We start from the raw sequence: 9,880 nt of genomic DNA, 5'->3' as shown, positions 1-9,880 counted from the left end.
TTGAACAGTTATTTAAACGAAACCATCTCAAAGGTTTAGAGGGGAAAAATACTATGACTCACACACATCTGAAAGAGTCGCAAGCCAAAATGGTGGGGAACCAATGTTTTGATCTTTAACAATGCATTTTGTGTTTTATAAGATTATTATGTGTAAAGTCTTAATCTCACAGGAACTACTTATTATATCTGTCAGATAAGTATAATACTTCCCTCTAAAATGTAGTAAATTATTACAAAAGTACCTAAAATTGTAGTTGAGTACAGTATATGAGTAAATACATACTTTCCACCACTGGGTGAGGACATGCTCTGCCACATGTCACCTGCTCAGAAAGCAAATTAAATTTGTAATAATAATGTCAGCACACCATTAACTGTCTTTGTGTGTTCATATTCTAAATCTATATCTTTGTTTTAACAGCCATGTGTGCGCTTCATTGCTTTACCTGCCCCAGCAATGCAACCCAAGCAACTCGGCGATGTTGCCACCCAGGCAGATTGTCCTAAAGCACAGAGAAACTAGTTGCTGGTTACATAGCGGACGAGCAGCGGTGGGAGGAGGATGGAGATGCCGGAGAATTAAACGACCAAACGTCGTCTCTGGTGCTTCCCACCCAACACCCGCGTTCACACGGCGATAGACCATGATGTAAGTAAGAAAACGGGGTTTTATCACCAGAATTTTCTTAGTTTTTGTCAGTGTCAAACGCCGCTAACGTCGACGCTGGGTTGGCCGTTTGCTGGGTTGTCGGGCTCGCGCTGAGGAGGTAACGTTTCTCGGTATGAATTCAGAGCTTAAAAACGCTTTATTTGAATGACTCTGGTTATTATCTGCGGTAATATTAACTGTAAACTGTAGCCACACACGAAACTACCCTTCGTTCATCAAATGTACCAAACGAGCTGCCTCACAACCTCTTGTAAACAGTTAGCAGTGGCACAGTTCTGGAAGGGTCCCGTGATATAAAACCAACTGGTGTCCAGCACATAGCCGCATCCCACGCCTTTTTCTTTTGCGTTGCGTTTAAATTGCACCGTTTAATGGCGACGAAATCGTGACAGCACTCTCACACCTGAAATATATATATACAATTAACTATAAAGATCATTACATGTCTTTAATTTTTTGCTAACTTACTAACTTATAAGCGGAAGCTAACAATACCATCGTGAACGGGAAAATAGACGGAGCCCAGTCACATCTCCGTTATGTTGTAGTGTGGCTTTGTTTTCATATTAAGCAAGCCGGTATGTGCAGTTAACCCAGAGGAGGAAGCTTACCCGTTTAAATCTAACCTTATAGTTGACATTTTTAACGTTATTGCAAGTTATGGATACCCAAATTTTAATATTTTCATACAATATAACTGGCTTCAGCTGTGAACACAGATTAGCTAGACTAGACTTGATGAAGCACCAGACTAAATGCTGGTGTTTTGTGCTGTTAGTTAAATATGCATGTGAATGTAATCAGTATATTAGTAAAATCACACAGACATTTATTTTGGCTGCATGTAAGCTTTTTATTTTGCTTCAGTTGGAAGCATTTTTCCACAATTGGGAATCCACTACAACCAATGCGAGACTTGAACGTCTTACGGAAATAGACTGTCAACCAATTTATTACTTATTTTTTATTGCATCATCAGCAATCAGCTATTGTATGGTATTCTTATAGTATAAAACAAAGAAAAGCAAAGATTCTTTAAAGCATATGTGTAGTTGCAACCAAAGGAAGGTTAATTAATTTGTTCGTTAATCATTTAGAGCAGAGATCATTTGTTCAGTAGCAATTTGTCAACAGAAATTAATCTGCTACTCTTTCTGACAATTAGTTAATTCATTTTTTGCGCACAAATGTCAAACATTTGCTGGTTCCAGTTTCTCAAATGTGAGGATTTGTTGCTTTTCCTTGTTACTGTCAATTGAATATCGTTGGGTGTTTGACACTTGGACAAAACAAGCAATTCGAAAATGTCACATTAGGTTTTGTGGCATTATGAGGGGTATTTTTCCCCTTTTTAATATGTCTTGCAGGTCAAATGGTTATTAATAATGAAAATAGTCTTCAGTTGTTGTCCTGTGTTCATGTAAAGGCTGGCTACACAAACAACCTCCTTATCAGTTTGTTCCAGCTGCTGAGCATCAAAACCTAAACAGATACGTGTTGTGTCCTGTTCTGTCTCTGATTAATAATGACTCACACGTCACTTTTCTTGTTTTCAGTGAGGTGTTTCAAGCCACAGAGCTGAATACCAAATTGCCTTCTACTATCAAGAGATAGCCAGTGAGCAGGATGGAGACCCAAGAGGAATGACAAGAGTCTCTTCCCCCTCACCGACACTTGGAGAAAATGCACTGGACCGGTGGATACGTTTTTGTGGTCCTGGTGTCCCTTACCGCCTCTCGCACCGCCGGGGCCTTATCGGTGGACACGGATGGAAACGGTACAAAAACCAGCAATGTGACAGACGGCGGATTTGTCCCAGTTGTGTTCACCAAAGTGAGCCAGATAATTGCCCGAGAGGGGAGCTGCGCGCTGATTGATTGCAATGTCACCGGAGACCCGTTCCCCAGAGTTCAGTGGTTCAATTCCCATGGAGACCGCCTGGACACGGAGACGAGTGGTGAGACAGATTGTGCTGTTACTTTAAACCTGGTCTCCTGTTCTCTTTGTCACCAGCGCTGCCAGTCACTTAATTATAATTTCATTAGCTGAGAAGGTGTCAGGTTTGTTATTTACTATGAACAAGGCTCCTGAAAGAACAAGGATTGAACTTGGAACCTTCTAGTTGTAGGGAAAGGTCTTATGAATTTGCACTCTACTGATTATTACATGAAGGTCTGTTTCACACAGACATAGAAGAGAGAGACATTTTATTCTGTGTTTTTGAGATACGGTTAATGTGATACTGTGATCTAGTAGCAGATATATTATTTACATTTTGACGTCATCTGTAACATAGTATACACCATAGATTTAATATACAGGATACTCACACCACAGCTCAGCAGCCATTATACAGGTGCCAGGGTGTTTTGATCTCAGGAGAGAATGTAAAAAAAAATGCTGCTTTTCTGGGGCTTTTACATGATTTGAAACTAGGAAATAGGACTGTGGTGTATCCTGATGCTTTGATGCACATAAAGCACATCCCCCAACTACAGAAAACAATGGTAGCAGGTGTTTTAATGCACTTTATGCACTGTGGGGGCGTGGGGGTGGGGTTCCCCTCAGTTAAAGAGTGCACCAACAGAAACCACAGGAAGTGCTGAAGTGTCATTTGTCTCTTTTTAGACAAAAGGTAAACAGAACTGCAATTGCTCGACACGATGATAATCTTTGATCGACACTGTGAACACAACTATCAGAGCCTATTAACTGATGTGATGTTAGGCCCTTAAATGCCATCTGTTGATGTCCACTGTGTGATGATTATCATCAATGAGAACAAAGAGACCGACCCCTCTACTTGTAACTAAGTATATTAAAGGGTTTTGGGATGTTGACACTCTTAGCAAGGAAAAAGGAAGAGGGGAAAGAAAAGACAGGAACTGAAGACCTTGTGTACAGAGTTGTTTTTAGTCCTGTTTCCACTGATGTGACGCAGACGTTTGTCTTTGAGTCTTTAATTGAAGCGAACCCCTGATTTGTGAACATGCAGACAGGACAGCCTCATGTTCCTGAGGAACATTTGTCTCAATTATTGCACATTTTGTCTGGCAGCAATGATTATTTTCTTCCTGTGGTGTCAGCCTTTCCAGTTAGATTCAGGAAGTCATTAAGAAAGTCACTTTTTTTTTTTTTTAAACAAATGATTTTTATTCAAGTCGAGCTTCCTTCATCTTTTTGAATACTGTGATTCACCTCAGAAAGAATGCAGAGGGAAAAGCCGTTTGTTGTTTTGATGCTTCTCCTGAGCCGACCTGTTGAAACCTGCCATCAGACAGAGAGAGAGAGAGAGAGGAAAGGCAGCATTGTTATTATGACCCAGCTGTGTCTGTACCATCAGAGAGCTTTTCCCTGGGGTTACACACAAGAATATAATTAGGGAGAGGTAGACTTTCACCACAGCAGGCAGCAGTTTACCCAGTGATACACAGTTGTTACTTTAAGAGCAGTATTACCAACCTGTCCTCCCTGGTTTCCTCTGCAGATGTCTGTCTGTTACTCAGGCTCCTTGGTTCCTTTTTCTTTCCTACAAACTTGCTTGTAGTATTGGGCAGTACATCAATCGCATCACATGGTCCGGTGGTGGAGGTAAAATTAGAAATCTTGTTTTCGCAGGGAAAAGCGGATGGGTGGGACGCTGTTGTCAGCCCAGGCTGCTTCTCCTGACTGCCCAGTCATCTCCTCCAGAGGATACCAGTGTGGGAAATTGATCATGCCAGCAGTATAGAGGGCGGCAGAGATGTTTTTATGGTCTAGTCCAGACTTCAGACTGCAGGTTTAGAGACGCCTTGTGTGCTATCTGTCCATCTGTACTCCCACACTGACAGAGAGTAGTTGAGGAGGAGCTGCAGTTGAATTCACTAAAACTTTTCTTATTGTGGATAAATGGTGCACTTAAAGTCGTCCATGAACAGCCAGCACAGGGTTCATGTCAACACTTTTTGATTAGAAACTGTTTTCAACAAAAGGTGGAAAATACTCACAACTATTGACAGTGACCCGAATGGCCTGTTGTGGTTTCAAAAGGTAGTGTTTCATTGCTTTGAGCATGATTTAATTAAATTTCATTCAAAGAGGTGCAGAACCTTAGTAGATCAGACTGAAACCTTAGGCAGACTTTAATCTGAAGCCTTGGAAAATATGCCCTACTCTTCTTGCCAAGAGTTAGATCAGCTGGTACTTTCATGTTTGTACAACAAATATGAAGCTACAGCCAGCAGCTAGTTAGCTTAGCTTAGCACAAAGGCTGGAACGGGAAACAGCTAATATGGTTCTGTCCAAAGGCAGCAAAGTCCACTTAACAGCACCTCTAAAGCTCAGTAATTAATACAGTATATCTCATTTGTTTGATTTGTATAAAAATGAAAGTGTTTGCTTTTGTATTTTGGGTTTCATAGCAAGAAATAGTCCTGAACCCCCTGTAAGAAAGGCTGGTTGTAGTTTTTACACTTTGGTTGACTGTCCTATGCAAGTTAAATGCTGAACTATTCCTTTAAACCTGCTCATAGGCTGTAAGATCACTACACAGGTCAAAACAACCTCCACATCTACTTGATAAACTGATGACTAGAGCAAATAATCAGGAAAAAAATCTATATTTAGTGAGTTTAACCAAACATGGTACAGCCAGGCTGCACACACACTTGTATCAGTATATTTGAAGCTAGTTAAACAAGGCACAAACCTATGCCTCCATCTAGAAAGCACATTTGACCCGAACACGCTATTACAGATAAAACATTATAGGCTTATTTCTCATAGGTGGTGACTGACTGGTGTCGCTGGTGACTAGTTGCTGCAAGTTGCTAGAGCTTGTACCTGTGTCCATTTGACATGACATTTAAAACTTTTTTCAAGAACAATTTTCCTCAGGTCTGTGGACTGATGTGTTACTGGTTAACTTGACTCAGCCTCCATTTGAGTTTTTGTGTGCTTGTTTAATGTGTATTCACTGGAGCTGGTTCTCAGCCACTCACAGAGAAAACACAGTGTGTGTGTGTGTGTATATTTATTTGGTGATATGACCTCTTAAGCTTCTTAAAATACAGAATCATGTTTGAATTTTTCTCCACATTTGACTCCAGTCCTGAAAAACATTTGATGAAATTGTGAGATGAGAAAATAGTTTAATGTTTTGTAAATAGGGTGAATTGGCCCTTTAAAACACTGATTTCATGCTTGTTTATCTTACTGCACTCTGTCATGTAAATAAATCATTCTTGTTTTGACTGGTGACTCAAACCACAGAGCAGCATTTCCTGATGAGATGCAACCACGCCACCTGTTTCAACATGGAGACAGTCACAAACAGAGATAAAAACCACGTTCAGTGTTCCATTTATAAACCATCAACTGATTTATCTAATATCAGATGTACATCTTATGCTAACACAGCAGATAATTACACAAAGTAGCTTCACATTTCAGTTCCAGAGGTTGAGATCAGCACAGATGGAGACACAGACATGATATCACTGTACACGCTGCTGCTTCAACGACTTTCTGTACAGTAGCAAACGTCTGCCAGGCCTAAAAAGTGCTTGTTTTGTTTATTTTATTGATTTACAAATATGTGTGCCAAAACAACTTGTTCTTGAGTTGTCAGGTTCCATAAAGAGAAACAGAACAGTGCAACGTAAGCAAATCTGAGAAAAGCAAGTTCCTGTTAGAAAGCAGCAAACATCAGCTGCAGAAACACTGCAGAGGAGAGTTTACTGTGGAGTCACTCAGATGCATTAAGAGGATTTGCAGGGTTTAAACTTTGACTTTAGAGCGAGTCACTTAGTGGGAATAATCATGTTTTTAAAAGCAGTCAGTGTTTCCACATGGTATTAAATGTAAATAACTGAAAATTGTAGCTTTGTAGTTGGTCATCAGTTATCTACATCAACCACAGTTTTGCAGGTGTTTGTTCTTACAGCTGTTTTCATAACATCTGTATGTCTGTCTCTGTAGGTGGGAAGTGGTGGCTGCTGGACAACGGCGTCCTCAACATCACCAGCATCGAGTTTGCAGACCGTGGGAAGTACACCTGCATGGCGTCCAACATGCACGGTAGCTCCAACTGCACGGTGACGCTGCGTGTGGTCTTCACTAACGGCGACATGGGCGTCTACTACATGGTGGTGTGTCTGGTCACCTTCACCATCATCATGGCCCTGAACGTCACGCGCCTCTGCATGATGAGCAGTCACCTGAAGAAGACCGAGAAAGCCATCAACGAATTCTTCCGCACCGAGGGCGCCGAGAAGCTGCAGAAGGCCTTTGAGATCGCCAAGAGGATCCCCATCATCACCTCGGCCAAGACGCTGGAGCTGGCCAAGGTGACGCAGTTCAAGACCATGGAGTTTGCGCGGTACATTGAGGAGCTGGCTCGCAGCATCCCGCTACCGCCGCTCATCATGAACTGCCGCACCTTCATGGAGGAGATCCTGGAGGTGGTGGGAGTGGAGGAGATGAGGCACACTTTTGTCAGGCAAGCGCCCGAAGGACGGCGAGAGGCAGTGGGCAGGGTCGCCTCCATCGGGGCCAGAGATGTCTTCACCATCCTGCAGGAGAGGGAGAGAGAGCGAGGGCGAGAGAGGGAGAGGGAACGCAGCGAATCCCCCGCCGCCGACTCGGACAACTCCTCGGTTCACGAGCAGCCACAGCACATCGCCATCCAGGTGTCGGTCCACCCACCGCTCGCCGCTGGAGGTTACTGCAGCATTGAAGCAGCACCTCAGCCAGAGGCAGCGCCCTCCTCGCCTCCATCCTCTCCCCCCCCACCACTCACTCCTCTCCACCATGAGGAGCAGCCTGAGGTGGAGGAGGAGCAGGAGGAGCAGCAGAAGGAGGAGGAGCAGCAGCAGAGCGCTGAACAGGCTGCTCCTGAACCGACAGCTAGTAAGACCCCTCCCTGCCAGGTGTTTTACGAGAGCCATGTGTGACGAAACAAACAAACCCTGGAGGAGGGATGAGTTGTCCTGCTATGCATTTTCACTTGAAGACAAAAGGTCCACAAACCATTTTTAATTTCACATTTTTGGAGAAACAATCACATTTTTATTTATCTTTTCTGAATGGAACAATCTCTTTAAACCTTTTTAGGCTGTTCTACTGAGAATATACCATAAGGGTTTTAGACACTCTGGTCTTTCCATGCTTGAATGTACAAGGGTGGGGGTAATCAATATTATTATTATTATTAATGTAATAAGCAGCGAATTGTAAAAGGACATTTCCTGTGTTGAGATTTTCATAGCTCAGACTATTATTTAAAGAATTAGGGCGGGCTACTTCTGTCTCGGGGGGGAATGATATTTCAGTTTTTAGTTTCTTACAGTGCTAGGGTTTTTATGACTAACTCCAGAAATCTGCCTCAAGCTGCTCTTCATGCTGTTTTTTTTCAAAACCATGAAAGCCAAGCTTCCTTCATTTGCTCAAGAATTCACATCCAGCTACTGTTACAGCCGATCCGCTGTTATTGTACAACATCCTGCTCACCTAGAGATGCATGCTGGACCGAAATTAATGATTTGAGAGTTTGGTAACATTATCATGATTGTACGGCCTACTGTATTTGTATAAACAACAAGTAAGCCAGGTGAACCTCTGAGTGTACAGTATATTTCCTGATTGGGTCATACACACACCTCTGGGTAGAGTTTATGTGTTTCCTTTGAAATGTTTAAAAAGTATTATTATATTATTACCCATTGTGGTGTGATTTTTGTTCCTCGGCTAGTTTAAGTAGTTTTTAAAATGTCTTTTGTCTTCTTTCTCCTCTGTAGAGGAGTAGCCTCTTTTCCTCAGTCATGTGCTGTTTTTTGGTTTTTAATTTGACTCCTGACCTGATCTCAGCATCATCTTGCTTCTGCAGAGGCTTTACAAAATGGTTGTATTTCTGCTGCATGTGAAAAATGGAGACAGTGGAGATGTTTAACATCTTTCTCTGGGACTAAAAGGACCTCTTCTCTTTCTTCCTTTGCTTGGCTAAAGGTCCAGTCTGTGGTGGAGATGAACTGGACTCTGTGCTTTTACTGGTGCTCTTGAGATGCCTCTTTTTTGTAGTGGAATAAAATGGAAGTGCTGTGTTAAAAAAAACACCAACGTGATTTCCACAGTTTCAACAGTTTTTATCAGTTTTGCTTATTTACATTACATCAGAACTGGTATAATATAATTTCTTAGTAATTAGTGTGTTTTTATAAATTAGTCTTTAAGTAGTAAAGTGGTGTATCTTAATCAGCTGGTCTATTATTTTAATCAGGTAGGTGATCAGTCTTTCTTAATAGATTAGTTGTTGAGTTTTTCATTAAAATTTTACTTATTTTTTCAGTCTAATAACTCCTCAGGCCTGACTCTGCACTACAAACTCATTGGGGCCTTTTGTTGCTCCAGGTCCTGGTACTTCAGGGATTTAATCCTTCACTCTGCACCGTAAATCACTTCAGGGTTTCTGGCGCACACGCTACGCCAGCTTCTCTTTGCATTTATAACATTTCTCAGGACGCATTTTAATCTTCACTTTGGCCGTTGGACTTCAAAATTCATTACACCTGGTAAGATTAGTGGACTTCATGGATGTATAATACAACATGTTCCAAAAAGTAAGACCGTATTAAATGCTAAAATCATCAATACTGTGGTTAGTTCATGTTGAGATTTAATTTATTTGTGAGGATTTGTGGAAAGTAAGTCATAATTCAGTATGAAGCTTTAGACTAAAATCACTTTTACAGTTTAAACTGTGTGACATATATCTACAACTTGGCAGGTAAAGTTATTGCCAAGACTTTACAAATAATCTCAGACTTTTTATAGTGACAGGCATCTTCATATGTGCTGTGCTTTTCTTACTCTGTGTATTTAACTGTCCCGGGTTAACAGTCCTCCACTGGCAACTGTGGAGGAGAGGATGATCAGCATCCCTGGGAATTTCAGGTGGAGCTATTACAGGACCAGCTTCATCACCACAACCAGCTCCATCCATGATCTACATGATGAGGATTTACCACACAGACAGTTTAAGCCTTGAATAAATAAGTGTGAATCGATGACAGGTTTAATGAACTTTAGTCACCATAGACTGTATATAAAACGATAAGACACTGCACAGATCACATAAACTATCACATATAAGGTAAATGACTTAGGAATGTAGGAATGATCATGGATGTATTAAGAACTGGATACGGTGCCGCTGCTCAGCCTTGCAGCCATT

The 9,880-nt window shown here is 41.6% G+C and overlaps 1 protein-coding gene across 1 annotated transcript; it reads left to right on the top strand.

Moving 5' to 3' along the window:
- Window positions 1–471: 471 nt before the first annotated feature.
- Window positions 472–8,771, top strand: mfap3l (microfibril associated protein 3 like). The gene is made up of 3 exons (XM_018705181.2): window positions 472–651; window positions 2,229–2,629; window positions 6,631–8,771. Exons 2-3 carry the CDS (start codon window positions 2,356–2,358, stop codon window positions 7,602–7,604), a joined length of 1,248 nt encoding a protein of 415 aa, XP_018560697.1. The 5' UTR covers window positions 472–651; window positions 2,229–2,355; the 3' UTR covers window positions 7,605–8,771.
- The last annotated feature ends 1,109 nt before the right edge of the window (window positions 8,772–9,880 follow it).

This window comes from Lates calcarifer, linkage group LG14, assembly GCF_001640805.2.
Source record: "Lates calcarifer isolate ASB-BC8 linkage group LG14, TLL_Latcal_v3, whole genome shotgun sequence".
Lineage (NCBI taxonomy): Eukaryota > Metazoa > Chordata > Actinopteri > Centropomidae > Lates > Lates calcarifer.
This window is presented reverse-complemented; position numbering and strand designations above follow the sequence as displayed.

Coding starts and splice junctions, on each gene's coding strand:
- mfap3l (XM_018705181.2), top strand. CDS start 2,356: ATGCACTGGACCGGTGGATACGTTTTTGTGGTCCTGGTGTCCCTTACC. Junction 2,630..6,630: donor CCTGGACACGGAGACGAGTG/GTGAGACAGATT, acceptor CTGTCTCTGTAG/GTGGGAAGTGGTGGCTGCTG.